The following is a 17,839-nucleotide window of genomic DNA, read 5'->3' as shown; positions in this document are numbered from 1 at the left end:
ACTCTTAACTTAATTAAAGCCAATTCCGCACCGCAATATATAATACACCAATAATACCTATTTATTAGGTAAAAGTATAATTTCTGCTTATTAAACAATTCATTACGTTACATTATCAATTGTTTCACGCATACCTTTTCAGTAGTAAATCACGCAAACTCTCATTAAATTTAAATTTACAAATATGTTCTTTAAAGTTGCCGTCAGCCCACACACAGTTTATAGGCCGCCTTAAGTATGAAGTCAAACAACTACCTACAATTGAAAATAATTGACGTATAAATTTATACATGTAAATTGATCTTAGGCTATTTTTGCCTCAAATACTTTAAATGGGGAGTGGAAGCTTGTATGGACCATTGCGCAATTTTTGAGTTTTACGCAAGCGAAGCCGCGGGCAAAAGCTAGTAATTACTGTATATGAAGCTAGGAATGTAGTTAGTAAATAATTTAATCCATCTGAATTCTGTAACGTTTCATTATGAGATTTCACACTCCAAATAGCGATGTGATAATATCTCTCGACACGCGAACTACATGGGCTTCATTCTGCTGCAGCATTTGTACCAAAATTATATTAGAATTATATTGCCCGCATGCTGTTACTACTACTGCGGTATCTGCGGTTGACAGCTAGAAACTGACCAAGGCCAAGCAAGTTTGGGAATGTTTTAATTACCTAATGTCAAATTAAAATAATTTATTTATACAACCATAAAAGCCTAAACATATTTTATAGTTACATTATCACTACAAACAATTACTGCACCTTCTACAAAAAAAATTACAGACGCCATGCCATCAATCCTATCCGCGTCCAAGCGCGTCAAAAATACTGGCGGTATATTGCAAATTTGTATTATAAAAATATGAGTAGGTATGATGTTTATTATAGACAAACCAAAAGCTTTACTTGATCCTTTCTGATCAAATTGGTGCAAGTTACTTAGACGACAGCGCATGTGAACTAAAAGCCCATACACATGTAAGACAGTTCACACACATGACGCAATGAATTGATATTAAACTCGTAAGTCTGAATAAGGCAATAATATTTCACATGTGAAACGTATCATGTTCTTCGTAATAGTAAATCATAATGTCCACAACTGTATATTTTACCAGATTCATTACGTTACACGAAAGCCGAGTATTTATTCGATTTTCTCTTTGAATATTCGATTGAAAAGTCGTTTGAATATTAACATCAGAGGAAACTTATTTTTTTTTTTCAAAGTAATTAATGGTTATTTAAAACCGCATACTGACTACTTAAGGTTAGTGGGTAGAAATTATGGGCTCACCTACCTGTTATGGGAAACTTTTTGAATGGAAAAATGTGCTACTTATGTATCTATCACAGACTGTACTCTTCTTACAATAATCAGATCTAATAAACCCGTAAAATTTGGTTTATTACCTTGTTTTCTCTATAGTTCCCATGAGCCATTTCTGTCATGATCAGCTCAATGGTACCATAATATTGCATTGTCACGCAAATTACATAAATGTATGTGGAGTTTCGTTTAATTAAATAATGAGAAGGGGGTCCTATTTAGGTTGCAAGATATACAAATATTTAACTTTTAAAAGCAATGAGGAGGGTACAACAATGAGGAGGCACACTGACATTTTATCCCGCCAGGCGGCGCCTGTGCAAGTGTCTGGGCATGTCACTGTCATTCATATGTGAGAGAGAGAAAAAACATATTATCTTCTCGCTCTCAAGTATGAAATTCTTTATCTGTTCGATGCAAGTGCAAAGGACTAATAGGGTGGCGCCATCTGTCATAATCTTTGAGTGTGCCTCCTCATTGACCGATAGTCCCCCTAGGTACATAGTAATGGGCCAACAAAAGTAAAGCCGAAACATGTCCGATCTGTGCGTGGAACACACGAGTTTTATACTCATCAAAGCACATAAGCATACAAACGAAGTCTAAAATATAGTTTTCTCAAACATGCAATGAAATATTGTCTTTACGTTCCTTAAAATGGGCTGGGAAGTATCGCTTTTTGGGCGCAACAACTCGAGAGGACTGTAAAGGGATTTCATATTATTTTTTAGGCCTAGGCCTGCAAAGTAACTTTTTTTTATAAAATATTGTCCTTTAGAGCATTTTTTTTATTTCATTTTATGTTTGAGAAAAGCACTATACATGCCTCGGCGTGAAAACGGATTCCCGGCCTCGTATCCCTTACCCACTTGGCCGGAAATCCTCATTTTCCCGGCCTCTGATGTAATGTACTATTTTTGTTGGTTACAGGATCGAGATGAACAAACAAATTTGGAGATGAAGCACCGCCAAGAAGAAGATGACTTGTACAGAAAATTCTCGAAACACCGCGAAGAAGAGAACAGAAGAATACGAGATGAAATACAGGTACTTATATCATTTCTAGCTATAAATACCTAATTTTGAAATGCTGTTTGCAAAAAAAAATACAGAAACATCGTCTGTCCATTCGTTGTTCCAAATCTAAACTCATGCGCGGCTGCTCATTTCAGTTCCTTTTAATTATTCTCAACATAATCATTATTGAGATTTCAAAGCTTCTTACTCGCTACTGAGGAAGCGAATTTCTTCACAATTCTTAGATTTTAATCATAATCCACCTACTTAACACCTCCTATCATTACCTATGTACCTATTCGTAAAACTTAGCAATAAACATCTGTAAATTTTTACCAAAGTCAAATGAAAAATTGATGGATGATGCAAACGATTATTGATACTTATTATACTAAATCGATTTTTAAATAACGTCATAACTGTTGAACAGGATGAATGGGAGCGAGAATTGGAGAGACTCACGAACAGGTTCCAACAAGAAATGCAAGTCAAGAAGAGAAGACCGGACGCAGAGATAGGAGCACTGACGTTACGGCATCAGCAAGAGAGAGCGGATCTGGAGAAGAACATGACGTTGAGAAGGGATAAGAAGAAGGAGAGCTTGACTAGAAAAATGTTGGAGCATGAAAGGTAAGTCATTAAATTAAAGAGGTTGGCATGAAGGAGTAACTAAGAGCCAGGTTTAGTAGGAAAAGACCAGACGCAGAGATAGGAGCGTTGGCGTTACGGCATCAGCAGGAGAGAGCGGATCTTGATAGAAAAACATGACGTTGAGAAGGGATAAGAAGAAGGAATACGTCCGACGAGATATTGACTTGAGGTACTGAGAATAGATATTGATAAAATAGCGGACGTACTAAGCTTGACTTCATTCTGTCTGACTGTCGTCGAGCTTGTTTTGTACAAAGACAATGGTCTAAATTTTAAAATGCCATGCACTTACTATTAAGACAGGATGATTACGATACTTGTGGGTTTAACACTAGGGCTTCTTTAAAAGTTCCGACTTGAAGAATCAGCACAGCCACAGACACTATTTTCGTGTATTTTTAACCGTTTTTCTCACTATTTCTCCAGGGCAGCTACAGCAGCGCTAGTCGAGAAGCAAAGCCACGAGATGATGGAGCTGATCCAAGAACGCCGCTCAGAGTACGCAGCAGCATCATCGCTATACGTGGACGGCGAAGAAGCGCCTCCGTACCCTGCCCGCGCGCCGCCGCCGCAGCCCCCGCTAGTTTCCAAGTTCCACATCTACACGGATCCTGTGGAGTTCGCTGATGTTGACAAGATCGCTATTTCGGTATGTTTCTCTCTAATTTTATAATATCAGCCCTTTATTCCCACTGCTGAGCATAGGCCCCTCTTCTAGTACGCCACTTCTCCCAGTATTCTTCTCTCTAATCTAGAAAGGACCGTATGTCGTCCCATTAATGCAAATACCGACTAAGTGACTTTTTGACGAAATCGGGTTTTTAGCACCTATAGAATAAGGTTTTCAAGGGCTACAATATGTTAAAACCCATGTATTGATACGACGCTGCATTCAAAAGATAGCTTTCGCATAAAGTTACTTAATGGTCAATTTGTTGCATTATAAAGTGCCAGAATGTGATATGAATATTTAATATAAACTTTTATGCTTTATCCGCCAAGTAGAACCTTTTAATGGTGTATAGTGTTTTTTTGCATTTAAACATTTTGTTAAAGTAGCCATCTTATGTTCTACAAAAAAGTTTAATGTGTACATATTTGATTTTTGCAAATAAAACTATCAACAAAATTCTTTATTTTAAGCCAGGCTAAATACACCAAATGTCTTTAAGATGTTTTTCCAGAAGATGTTTGTTTAGAAACATCAGCAATGTCATTCTACCAAAAAGTTGTATAGGGACTATAATTCGTTTTGCATGTAATGTGACGAAGGAAAGGATAACGATCTATTACTGCAAATACGGACTATGTGTAAATAGGCGATTTTGAGATAATGCGGTTTTAAAGTTTGAAGGCACGTTTTATATGAAAACATGAAGAAATGTACGTTATGTGTATGGCATTTTAAAACCTATATTTTTTTGTTTACTACTTTGTCGTATATATATTCAGAATGTATTTAGTTGACGATCAAATACGATTTAATGAAACAGTCAAATACCTACTTAGTTGGTTTTTCCTGTAGAAATAAATGTTTGCATATTTCTCTTCTTTATACATATAATCCATTATATATGATGTTCTCGTGATTAGCGTGCGTTGAGAACCTCTTCCTTTTTTTTTTTTAAATAGGTTTATAATACAATAACACAAACGGTTTAAGCTACAGGAATCGAATTTAGTGTAATTTTATGTTTCATAACTTCGATGACCGTTACTAATTACAGTGTTACATTTAAATCAAATCTTTTTTGCCACTTCACCGACTGGTAAAGGCTCTCTTAGTTCTTCGAAAACGGACGAGAGAGTTGCATTTTATCCACAAAATCTTGTAGATTGCATTAGTGCAAAGTTATTTCATACTAATTTTAATTTGGTAACCTAAGCTGGTTGGCAAATAACCTTAAATTAACCTTTGAATTACGATAAATAATACAAATCGGTTCAAACGTCTGTGAGTAATCGCATAACATGTATCGTTGTTTTAACAACTCGAAGTGGAATTAGCCTACGAAACTAAATTCACTGCGCCAAAGTCACAGTATTGTAGACGTAGGTAGATGATATTCTTATTAATAAAATAGTGATAAAGTTATTAAACGTCATCTTCATCGATGCTGATTCCCATACAGCGACATCTAGCATCTACTCGTATTTTGAACGCCTTACCAGTTGAGGAGGGTAATAGATATAAGCTTAAGTTAAAAAATTGGTTAATAGAAAATGTTTTCTACAACCTAAATGAGTTTTTTCTGAAATATCCCGGGTAATAATTATAAGTTAGCCAGTAAGCTAATATAGTCAGTAGTTTTTAAGAATATTGTACGCTCGAAATGGGCAACTGTTGATACTGTATTTCCTGTATATTATACCATCTTAGTACACAGTTAACAATGAATAAACTTTACTTTACTTTACTTACTAGCATACCTACGGTACGAGTAGACTTCAGATGTCACAACTGTGTACCACTTCACCAACTGCAGTATTAATTGATTGAAACCACCCATGGTACTCTTTAGGTATGAAATCTCTGTCATAAAGGCTGCATAAAGCCTTGAGGATACTTAGCTGGAGTCGAGCCGCGTCGTATCGAGCCCTGCATACATTTACAATGAACGATCAATCCGATTCGACGCGTCGCTAATGGACGTAGTTTCATAAGAAATTCAGAAGGCGAACTAATGAGATTCGACTCGACGAGTCTAGTGGGCACCAGGCTTAAGTTCATGTCGAGATCTGGATCACAAGGCAAGGAAATCAACGCCACAAATTGAACTCCAGTTCAGTAGAACCACCTCAAACCTCTTAACGTATCATACCATATTTCTATCTCGGTCTAAAGCTCGATAAAGAACTAACTATCTCTGCGTTCAAGAAAATGGACTTACGCAGACTTTTTGACAAAGGTATCATAACTAAATAGTACCATGAGTGCTTCCAATCACTTAATACCTAGTTAGTCTAGCATTGGCAGCCGTGTTACGGATGTGTTTGTATCGAATTCCACCAGCGATGAACATGTTGATTAATAACTTTTTATCACTCTTGCGCAGTAAGTGTGCAATCGCACGCAGGAGTATCAGGAGTAACAGAAAAAACTTTTTCCCAAGGGAGTGTTCAAATTTGTATTTTGGACTACCATAAATACTTTTTAATCTTTTTATTGCAAGTGTGACGAAAAACACTGCGTATAACTGGGGGCGTAAGAATATTGCAAACTTGATTGCTTTAAATCGCCCCAGAAACCCATGTAATTACCGTCACACATTACTTTTTCTAACTTATTACCTCATCTATGCCTACATTTTAGTTACTTTGGCGTAAATGATCACTACAAAACTTTAAATAAACTATTACTTCAGGTTATTGAGCATACAAAAACTATTTACCTATATTAAATGTAACAGTGTAGATAGTGAAATTTTGAACATAAATTATGGCGGACGTCGGATTACTGAGACAGTGAACTAGTATGTAGTAAGTACCTATGCATATTATGCTATTACCCAAAAACGCATTAACCGATTTGTAAAATTCTATTTGTCATTTCAAGAGGATGCTATTGCGTTACTTCTTGTTAAATTTTACTGAAATCGGTTAAAGTATTTTGTGAAAAATCTCCTAAAACCGGTTGAAAAGGATTTTTTTCAAAAAATTTTTTTTGAGAATAACCCTTCAAAACCTCAAATAAAGTATTATTAATGGTTAGTAATGTTAAAAAACTTTTTATTACAAATGTAACACTTTAATTAACAATGATAAGTGAAGTTTTGTAACATAAAATTAGAGCAGCTATATTTTCTGCAGCTAAAACCGCCTATGTCATTGAGAATATTTAATATATTTTGAAATAAGTTCAAAACTTTTGTATATTTTTTCTTTTTTTGCAAATCATAAGTAAAGTGTATGAAAATCAAAGCTTAATCAAAGGGAAACACTGCTTTATATGTATTAATAAGAGAAATATACACATTTTTATTTCTACAGGAAAAACCAACTAAGTTTGCTACTATTTTTTTTAAGTCGTAGTTTTATCGGCAATCAAATACAGCCTGGATATTTTTTACTATTAAGTATTAAACAAGACAATACGGGCTGTAGACTGCTGTATACAAATAGTAATTTTTTTCATGTTATCATATAAAATCATACCTTCAAATATTAAAATCGCATTATCTCAAAATCACTTTTTTGCACATAGTCGGTATTTGCAGTAAGGGGACGATGTGGAAACTGACACATCTTGTAAAAAGTCAAAGCAGTCTTGAGTAATGTCATTGTAGGTATAAATGTTAGAATTTTTTGTGGTAAACTTACTTACCTTCGCAACGGCGAATCCTCAGCGGAAGTATGAATGTGGTGAGCTGTGTGACAAGATAGATTGGCCCAATTTATTGTAAACTGTATAACATCTATGCACACCCTATCTTTCCCAAATAAGTTTTATATGGATACTATGGATTCTACTACTGCATTGAAACTTTTACTGTTTCAAGTTTCAAATTGAAAACAATAGAAAATTATGGGACAATAACCTGTTGGTGTCTTATTATCATACATAAGTAACTTACTAGTAAATACTGCCTGTGTTGGCTGTGTTTGATTAACTAAGAAAGGTGGATGTGAAAATAGTTAAACTACGTATGTGTTTCCTAACTTAGCCTTTGCAAGTACTCGCAGGTAAGATCAGATCAGTCGCAACAAACTTGCAACAAAAAGCTTCGTTCTCACCATCCAAACCTCATAATTACTTCCATCGCCAATCCATAAACAATAACTTTCTTGCACATTGCCTGTTGTCGCTAGTAATAGGAAAGTTGTTTATATGTCTGGTAATATAATCACTTGTGCCGTAAAGATCAATCACCCATGATTGATTGCGGAAAATGTGGCCATTTGTGAACGCTTGAGTGTCTGATTGAAATCGGTATGCACGGGTGACAGTGAGTGATTGGAATGAATTAACACCGTGTAGTGTGCAGGGTAAGGTGTGGTTAACGTTAGTGCACTTATTGCACAATAGTCTAACGAAGAATAGAGTTATCTTATCTTATCTTATCTTAAATCTGCGGGGGCCCTTACGGATACACTTCGACCCATCGGGATCTTTTGTGCAATTACCCCCTACGATCCTAAGATCCTTCAGCTATTCAGGAGCTTCTCGACCATCTCCACGTATCGGATGATGAGGCTCATGGGTAGCTCTCTGAAGTCCTTCGGTGCCAGGTAGCCTGCTCCAAAGTTCTTCATTCTTTGTCTGGCGAGGGCGTGACATTCACACATTAAATGTCTGACGGTCTCTTCCTCTTCGCCACACATGCGACAATCAGTGTTGTCGGCGTGTCCCATCTTGGCCAAAATTCCTTTGACCCCGTAATGGCCTGTGAACACCCCCGTTATAATTTGGAGTTGTCTTTTGCCTAGCTTCCCTAGCTTTTTGCTCCATCCAGAGTCTACCCTCTGCATAAAGAGCTTTGAATGCTTCAGACCAACCAGGGCATCCCACTCTTTTTGGTGACTAGCCTTTGTTTGGTCTTTCATAGCCATTCTGATGGTTCCTTGTGAAAGGCCCACATAAGGTTCCGGACCTATGAAGTTGTCTTCAGATCCGGCCTTGGCAAGTTCATCAGCGTTTTCATTGCCAATGAAGCCTTCGTGCCCCGGTATCCATACCAGTTGCACCTTGTTTTGCCTTCCAAGCTTGTTAAGAGCTTGGATGCCGTTTAATACCAGTCTAGAGGTAACTCTGGGCGATGTGAAGGCTTTGAGTGCCGCTTGACTGTCGCTGAGTATATAGATAGTCTTACCTTGGATTTGTCTAACTATATTCTCATGTACACAGGCAATTATTGCATATGTCTCGGCTTGGAAGACCGTGGCATAATTGCCCATGCTGATACTACCACTGTAGTCATTTGCATAAATGCCTGCGCCCGTACCAGATGCCATCTTGGACCCGTCTGTATACCAGATGATGGTGTTGTCATCAGGGGTGGGTGTCTCCAGCCCCTCCTTCCATTCGGCTCTAGTATGGACTTTGGTTTTGAAGTTTTTGTGGAAGATGAATTTCGGTTGCATTTTGTCGCAGCCCATACTCATCAGCCTTCCCATAGAATTGTTGTATTCCATGCTTGTGTGTTTAGTCTTCGGCATGCTATCGCTCCAGAGGCCTGTTAAAGCCAGCCGGTGTAGCGATTTCAGTGCCTCAGAATAGAGTTGAACAAAGTGCAATTTTCTTATTTACCACACCATACCTGTTAGGATAATCAGAATCGGCCTGTTTGCCTCAAAATCTTTTCGATGCACAAGTTTCAAGTTTAACTAGCCAGTAACAGTAGGTATCTACATGCTTCTATAGTTACTTAATGAATTTAATGATCTAAACATTAAATAAGATGACCAGAGGATCAGGACTCAGGGATGGCCAGAGGGCGCCACGAGCCTTCGGAAATGTCATATACTTAGAAATTTCGACCCTTGCTTTCGTGGACCGATAGCCGAGTGGTTCTGGCATTCGCCCGGTAAGCGGAGTACGCTGGTTCGATTCCAGCTCGGAGCACTGGCTGGCTTTGGTCACTTTTTCTTTATATATGACATTTATTTAATGTTTAGAACATAATAGTAGTGTTACTACTTAAAATAACAAGTTAAAATATTTTCTATGAAAGTAATTTAATTTGTTCTTAGAATTTAATGATCCTTCTTCCTATCTCAGCTTCTAATTCGTGACGAATTATGAGATAGCTGTGTGCGTAGCCGAATGCACAAACGCTCACGATAATATCTCTTTCGTAGCTATCTATCTCTATCGCCCTTGCGAATTGGCGCGACAGAGCCAGGACATTTCTGCGGCGTTTCGGTGGCGTTTCGAGTCGCAGAAATGCCATTCGGCTACGGGACCTGGCATCATAGTAGGGCACATTTCGCCTAAATACGAGTAGTACGAGTACCACTCTTAACCCAAGGACTAAAATCTTATCGATTATTGACAAGCATACTTAAGCGAACTGCTTGTGATATTTTCTCGACTTATTAAAACTAGTGCAAGAAGTAACATTTGCTATTCTCCTTCCCAGGTAGCACAAGAAGACCAAAAAACCTTCACGGACCTAGTCCGGCAACTCGTCGGCCGCTGCGCCACAGACGTGGAGAAAGCCCGGACTATCTTCCGCTGGATTACAGTGAAGAATCTGAACAACATACAGTTTGACGACAACCTGAGAGGGGACTCTCCACTCGGTCTGCTCAGGGGCATCAAGCACGGGACTGAGAGTTACCATGTGCTGTTTAAAAGACTGTGCAGGTGATCAGTGGTTTTACTTTCCATGCTGTTTTGATTCTTTCTGTAAACTTTTTCAAGATCAGAAGGTACTACTTACTTACTTGGCTGGCGCGATAACCCAAAATGAGTTTTGGCCTCCAAGACAAGAGCAAGCCAAATGCAAGTCAAATGACTCGGTCGGTGGATTGGATTTGGTTTGGTCGGCTTAGCAAACGTACTAAGATCAGTAGGTTGGCTGATGATTCACAGACTCTTCCGCTGGATCACGGTGAAGAGCCTGAACAACATACACCTTAGCAAAGGCAACGACAAAGGCCCTCGACGAGATTATTGCAACTTTCGAGTGGACAAGTGTCAACTACAAAGACTATCCACTTTGAAACTTCTGGACCCGGAGCTCCTTTGCATTCCCAATTTAATTCCATTATCCTAATAGAATCCTGTGAAGTAGAATACGACTAGACCTAATTATATCTTTATGCTAAGCCGCAATACAACGACCAAACTTTGTAGTGAGAGTATTCTGCCTATACTAAAGAAAATGTTTCCTTTTCTAGCTACGCCGGCCTCCACTGCGTAGTAATCAAGGGCTACAGCAAATCCGCGGGCTACCAGCCCGGCGTCCGGTTCGAAGACAACCGCTTCCGGAACTCATGGAATGCGGTCTTCGTGGCTGGAGCCTGGCGGTTTGTGCAGTGCAACTGGGGAGCGAGGCATCTGGTTAATGCGAAGGACGCACCGAAGCCGGGGAATAGAGGAAAAAGCGATAGTTTAAGGTACCTATACTACTATTTAGAATAAGTTACAGCAAACCAAAAGCTGCCAGCAATTCAGGTTCAAAGACAACCGCTTCCGGAACTCATGGAATGCGGTCTTCGTGGTCAGAGCCTGCCGGTTTGTGACAGTGCAACTGGGGGACGAGACATCTGGTTAATGCGAAGGCCGCACCGAAGCCGGGGAATAGAGGAAAGAGCGATAGTTTAAGGTACCTATTTTATTTAGAATAAGTTACAGCAAACCAAAAGCTGCCAGCAATTCAGGTTCAAAGACAACCTCTTCCGGAACTCATGGAACGCAGTCTTCGTGGCCGGAGCCTGGCGGTTTGTGCAGTGCAACTGGGGAGCGAGGCATCTGGTTAATGCGAAGGACGCACCGAAGCCGGGGAATAGAGGAAAGAGCGATAGTTTAAGGTACCTATACTACTAGAGGTACTTAGAATAAGTTACAGCAAACCAAAAGCTGCCAGCAATTCAGGTTCAAAGACAACCTCTTCCGGAACTCATGGAACGCAGTCTTCGTGGCCGGAGCCTGGCGGTTCGTGCAGTGCAACTGGGGAGCGAGGCATCTTGTCAATGCCAAGGACGCGCCGAAGCCAGGAAATAGGGGAAAGAGCGATAGTTTAAGGTTAGTGTAACTAAAACCCGTTGGAACAATCTGGAAAGGTGTTCATAAATGCGCCAACGGTGATCAAACCGGAATAAAACGTATCTTACCGCACTTATTTTACCTGAACTAATGATTTATGAAATATATGGAAATAATCTTAATAAACATGAATAAAAGCAGAGATTCTAAGACAGGACAAAATAATATATTTTCTATCAGAAAGACATTGACAATATCATCTCAGAACCATAAAACAATCAGATAGAGGATACATGTCAATCTACCTTTGAAAATTGTATTACCTAATTTATATTTGGCCTTCAATAATAAAAAAAACACACATTGACTGACTCAAATCACACTCAATAAATGAATGACATTCCAGATACGAATATGACGACCATTACTTCCTAACGGACCCACGGGAGTTCATCTACGAGTTCTACCCTCTTCAGCCTGACTGGCAGCTACTCAAGACACCCATAACATTACACGACTTTGAAGAGTTGCCCTTCGTGCGGTCTCTGTTCTTCCGCTACGGACTGTACTTTAGTGACCCCAACACTAAAGCCGTCATGTACACAGACTCCACTGGTAAGTTCTAGTTTTCTCCCAAGATTCCCTAGTCATGTAAACGAGCGAATTGGAAGCTATCAAGAAAGACTGGCCCCTTAGGCACTTGGGACTTCAGGAGCCCTCTTCTACATCTCTCTAAATCTATTGCTAGTTTGCCTGGGCCCTCTGTTCCGGGCGTTGGGGGCTCAGAGGGAAATGCGCTGATCCCGAAGGAACCAGCAGCAAATAAAAACCATCCGTGCAGAGCACGTTAGCATCAGCAACAACATTCAGCTATATTACCATCGTGCAAGCCTTTATTATGGCTATCATACAAGAAAGAAAAAGCTACAAAGATTAATACGCGCTAAACGTCTTGACCGCTAGAACCACCCGGCGAAACAGCGTTTATGTTAGCAAACTTAGCAATATCATTTTTTTTTGTTTGTAGGTGCGGCGACTATGCGCATAGCCATGCCGGCACACATGCAGAGCTCGCTCATCTTCCACTACAACCTCAAGTTCTACGACACAGAGGGCGACGGCTTCGACGGCGTCAGCCTCAAGAGATTCGTCATGCAGGTATACGGCTCGAAGGACCACAAACTTGTTTGCAAATAACGGCGTGACTGCACAGTATAATAAAGAGTACTATCGTATAGTATGGCCACTCCCGCTCCCCGCTGAAAGAACCGCCCACCCGCTCTGGGTAACCTCACATTACCGTCTGTCAAAAACGCGATCAGTCGACCCATACAAGCATGGTACGCGTTCACCTACCCGAGCTTAGATTGCGTTCGTAGGAACGCGCCTCTTTCATATATTTGAACTCCATTGTCCGAGGTGAGCATCAGGTTAGAAGGATCTGATCTGGTGGTAAATTGTGTGTGGTGGCTAAATTCTGACTTGTATCTTACTGAAGGAGAGGTACGAGAGTACCTCTACATCCAGTATTAAAATTGTTTCTGTTTTAATTTTGCAGTCAGTGGTCGGCAACATAGTATCGTTTCGGGTTCACGCGCCGTGCTCTGGTGCCTTCCTACTCGACATCTTTGCAAACGCTGTCACACCGAGAGAATACCTCACCGGCGAGCCTATGAAGTTCAAGAGCGTCTGCAAATTTAAGGTAACATGACTTTTTGAATGCATTTCATGTCTCAAATACTTCGCTGGCTCAGCGACCCGAAGTGCATCTTGGCCTCTGATACTAGTTTCACCATTCCGTCCTGTCCCATTATTTGACTCGATGATGTTCAGCTCCTTGAATGTCGCACAGAACTTTATGGACCTCGTCAATCCATTGGTAAGTACTAGGGTGTGCAAACCGGTTAACCGGTTAACCGAGACTTTTTGGCCTCTGTTAAAAACCGGTTTTTATAGTCTCTAACCGGTTAATAACCGAAACTGTATTTATTTCTCAAAATTTGGAAAATTAGGCATTAAAAGGTTCAAAAATACGTAATTATTTAATGTTTTGTAATAATAAAGATTTATTCATTACGTTTCATTGACAACATTATTATCTGTAATGATTTTATTTTAAAAATTAGTCCCGAGTCTACTCAATTATACATTTTATACAATACAGTAGAGTCCGGTTAGTATATTACGACTCCGCATAGACCTAACGTCCAACCTCTTACAACGACATAAGCACAGGTATTTATTTGGTTTTCGTATGTGATAGTATGAAAGTACATCCGTTTATTACGACTCCGATTTTAACGACCAGCCGCTTTTTACAACACATTTTACACAGAATCCGTCCGTCAAGTCCGATTGCAACGACGAGCGACAACGTTTTTAGTTTTACTAGTAAATTGAGGAAACAAAGCTACTTCCACCCAAGCACGGCCCCCTGTCTTGCCTACAACAAGTAGCAAGATTACATTTTGGCCACGTAACTTTTTGGAGTATTGCTTTTAAAATTTTAACAATTTGTTCGCTTCGGGACTAATCTTACCTCTATAAGCTAAATAGAACCCAATTTGTATTTTTCGATTGCGTATAAACTAGCTTTACTTACAAATGATGAGCAAGCACGCATACTAAAAAGGACTTTTCTAACTAAACAAGTCACAATAGTACGACATCCGGTTAGTACGACGTAATATCAGCGGTCCCTTGAGCGCCGTTGTAACTGGAGTCTACCGTATATTTCAAACTATATTTTTTAAAAGAAAGGTAAAATGGAGATCTTGGTTTTCTTACATCAATTGCTTGTATTACTAGATTTACTAGGGGCTCTGGGAGCTGTAGACCTTCGCGACATGCCTAGAATACGCAACTGACGAATCACATTCAAACCACACAAGCCTTTTTTAGCAATTTCCGCATTTACCAAATTTCCAAAAACTGGATAAAAATGATCTTCATCGTGCAAGTAATACCTGCTACGATATCATCAACATCAGAATTCTTAAAGGTAATGGTAATTATTGCATAGTACGGCCATTTACTAAAAATCCTCAAAACCGGTTAATAACCGGTTTTGAAGGAAAAGTCTCGGTTATTAACCGGTTTTTTAAGTTAACCGGTTTTTGCATACCCTAGTAAGTACATAGGCTTTCTGGTCAGGGTGCAAAGCCGAATGGCACAAACGCTCACAAAACGAAACGCTCGTAGATATCTATCTCTATCGCTCTTGAGTATTGGCGCGACAGAGTCAGACCACCTTTCGGGGTGTTTCGTTTTCGTTTCGCGTCGTAGAAATGCCATTCGGCTACAGGGCCAGATGTCCCCAGATGATCGCCACAGGAGAGCTCATTTGACCGCACGAATCGCACGATCCTCTACCATCCTTGAAGTCACGACTGCTTGACTTCTTTCTCCGAGGACGTTGAGAGTTCGCCCTGAAGTTCTTCATAACAATCATTATCATGTGTCTTTTGCTCTTTCCAGATCTGCTGTGCGGAGTTGCAGACAGTGATGGTTCCTCTACCAGACTGCGCGAGCGGGGAGTGGGGACCCACGAAAGCTACAAGACTTTTCGGATTAGTTCCCATTACCCACCAGGTAAACGCCTTTTCTTTTTTTATTCCCGTGTCTTGTGATTCACATCATCATCGACCAAAAAGCAAGCTTCCTATTGTACAGTCCACCAATTGGAACCCTAGGCCACTGTAGAACGTACTTTTAGTGACGTTATAAATTAGATTGTAAGAAATCTCTTACTGCTTGTCATTTTGACATGGTTGTAGAGTGGCCTAAGGTTCCAAATTCCAATTGATAGACTGTACAAACATCTTAGCAACGCTATTTGGCTCCTTCACACACCATGTAAAAGAGTGGAAGGATCAGTTGAAAATGAAAGACCTAGGCGATTTATAACTCGATATCGGGGCAATACTGCAAAAGGTCAGAAGTAGGTACCTGAAGCCGACGAGCATATATGAGGAACGTTATGCAAGTGAGTGAAGCGAAAATTGTCCATCAGATCTTGTCGAAATGATAAATATACAATTGACATTGAAAATACTAATGTAAATGTTTTCATAATACTTATGATAGCATAATACAAGTAGTTGGACACTCCAGGCTGGAGTCTAAAGCCAAACCTTTCGAAATCAATTAATGAGATCTGAATAATTTCCAGGAAGCGCTAGTATTCGCCGGTCGCGAGCTAGAGCTTCAGTTCCGCATGTCGCGCCCTCTAGCCGACTTCATGGCGACACTGCACAAAAATGGCGTCGACGAGAAACGGCTCAGCAAGTACGTGCAACAAAACGTACAGGACGACGTCGTGTCCTTCTACATCACGTTCCCGGAAGAAGGTAATATAATAAACTATCAGAATATCTACATAAACTCATTGACAATGCGTGCCACAGAACCCCGCATTCGGGGGACTGTTTTCATTGGCCAATGTGCCCCGCATGCGGGGCGATACTGCACAAAAATGGCGTGAGAAACGGCTCAGCAAGTACGTGCAAGACGACGTCGTGTCGTTCTACATCACGTTCCCAGAAGTGGGTAATAAACTACCAGAACATCTACAAAATCTCATTGGCAATGCATGCCACAGAACCCCGCATTCGGGGGACTGTTTTCATCGGCCAATGTGCCCCGCATGCGAGCCCACAGTTCACAAAAATGGCGTCGACGAGAAACGGCTCAGCAAGTACGTGCCGCAGAGCGTGAAGGACGACATCGTGTCATTCTGCATCACGTTTCCAGAAGAAGGTAATATAATAAACTATCAGAACATTTACAAAAACTCGGCCACAGAGCCCCGCATTAGGGGAATCGCCATGGAACCGAGGCCACTCTGCGTTTAAAGGTCCCCACAGACGGGAGACAAAACTGTTTTGTCTCCGTCGCTCGGTCTATGGGCTAGTATGAAGGTGCGCACACGAGGCGACGCAACTTTTCATACAAATACGAAAGTCGCCGAGCAACTTTGTCGCCCGTGTGCGCGCACCCTAACGACGTCCAATCGTCAGCGTTCACGCAATTTTTCGACGTAGCCAAGCCAGCACAGACGTCGTGATTTGGTCTCATCTATTATATTCGGATCGGGCATCGACTTATTTAGGCATTCTTTTAGATTTTCCAACTAACAGTCCCTTTTAAAGGCCCCATAATCTTTCCAAAATCGTCCGAAATATTTATAAAGGCTTCTTTCATTGGTCAATAGGGCCACACGGGAAATACCCATAAAGCGTGCTACAGGGCCAGCATTCGAGGTCTGCTCATTGGTCATTTCAATAGGCCCCACATGCATGCACCGAGATCACTTAACTCAGGGTTACTGGGCTGTCAATGCTGTCATCTGTCAAATTCCATGTAAAATGGTGGTTTAACCCTCCATTTTCGTAGGTGCAAGTGGCCCTAAGAGTTTTATTTATATCTACTGGATTTTTTGCAGGCCAATACGGCTTAGACATCTACACGCGTGAACGCAACGGACCTACCGCGATACATCAAAACGGCTCCGTCGAGAAAGAGAAGCACCTCCTCACACACTGCTGCAAATACCTCATAAACAGTAGTAAGCGGAACTAAGCAATGGAGCCAAGTTCTGTTTTAATAAGGCACTGGGCCCACCAAAAGCAAGCGATGAGCTATCAGCAATAGAAGAGAAGAAAAGATAGTCGCTCCCGTGTAAATAAAAGAGAAAGCGGTTCATCGTTCGGCAACGAACTATAACTCGCTCGAGCAATCGTTTGTTCGATTTTATCGATAACTCATAGCTCGCTTTTAGTGCGACCAGCGCCTGAGGGTACCTATTGTGCCTTTTTGGTACGAAACCCTAAAAATCGTGTTGAATAAGTTGGTATGCAAAGGAATAAACTTGAAGTTTGCCACAGGAGTGAAGGCTGATGCTGATTTTGATTTGAGTGTTTGTCAAAAAATCAAAATGAATTGCAGATACACCGAACAGACTTTCTCATTTGCTTCTTTCTGTTTAAATGATTTAAATGCGCGAACTCGGTTTTAGTTGCATTGCGGACTGTTGAGGTTATATCAAATTCAGCACACTACAAAAACAGCAGTGTAATGAAAGTACACGTTGTTTCAAGGGAGTACTAACTTGGTTGCTTTAAAACGGAAAACCTTAGTAATAGTTAAGAAACTCTTGCACATGAGATAGAAGTACCATTTGATT

At 40.3% G+C, this 17,839-nt stretch overlaps 1 protein-coding gene across 1 annotated transcript in view; it reads left to right on the top strand.

Annotated features, from left to right (window-relative positions):
- Positions 1–17,457, top strand: part of LOC125234807 (hillarin) — a 172,139-nt gene extending 154,682 nt beyond the window's left edge. The window contains exons 5-15 of the mRNA XM_048141214.1: positions 2,268–2,384; positions 2,785–2,984; positions 3,432–3,654; positions 10,085–10,311; positions 10,848–11,066; positions 12,062–12,270; positions 12,683–12,813; positions 13,214–13,357; positions 15,133–15,246; positions 15,827–16,004; positions 17,099–17,457. Coding sequence (XP_047997171.1) covers positions 2,268–2,384; positions 2,785–2,984; positions 3,432–3,654; positions 10,085–10,311; positions 10,848–11,066; positions 12,062–12,270; positions 12,683–12,813; positions 13,214–13,357; positions 15,133–15,246; positions 15,827–16,004; positions 17,099–17,235 — 1,899 coding nt within the window. The 3' untranslated portion in view covers positions 17,236–17,457. The remainder of the gene's footprint in view (positions 1–2,267; positions 2,385–2,784; positions 2,985–3,431; positions 3,655–10,084; positions 10,312–10,847; positions 11,067–12,061; positions 12,271–12,682; positions 12,814–13,213; positions 13,358–15,132; positions 15,247–15,826; positions 16,005–17,098) is intronic.
- The last annotated feature ends 382 nt before the right edge of the window (positions 17,458–17,839 follow it).

The sequence above is a fragment of the Leguminivora glycinivorella genome, chromosome 16, assembly GCF_023078275.1.
Source record: "Leguminivora glycinivorella isolate SPB_JAAS2020 chromosome 16, LegGlyc_1.1, whole genome shotgun sequence".
NCBI classification, from domain to species: Eukaryota; Metazoa; Arthropoda; class Insecta; order Lepidoptera; family Tortricidae; genus Leguminivora; species Leguminivora glycinivorella.
This window is presented reverse-complemented; position numbering and strand designations above follow the sequence as displayed.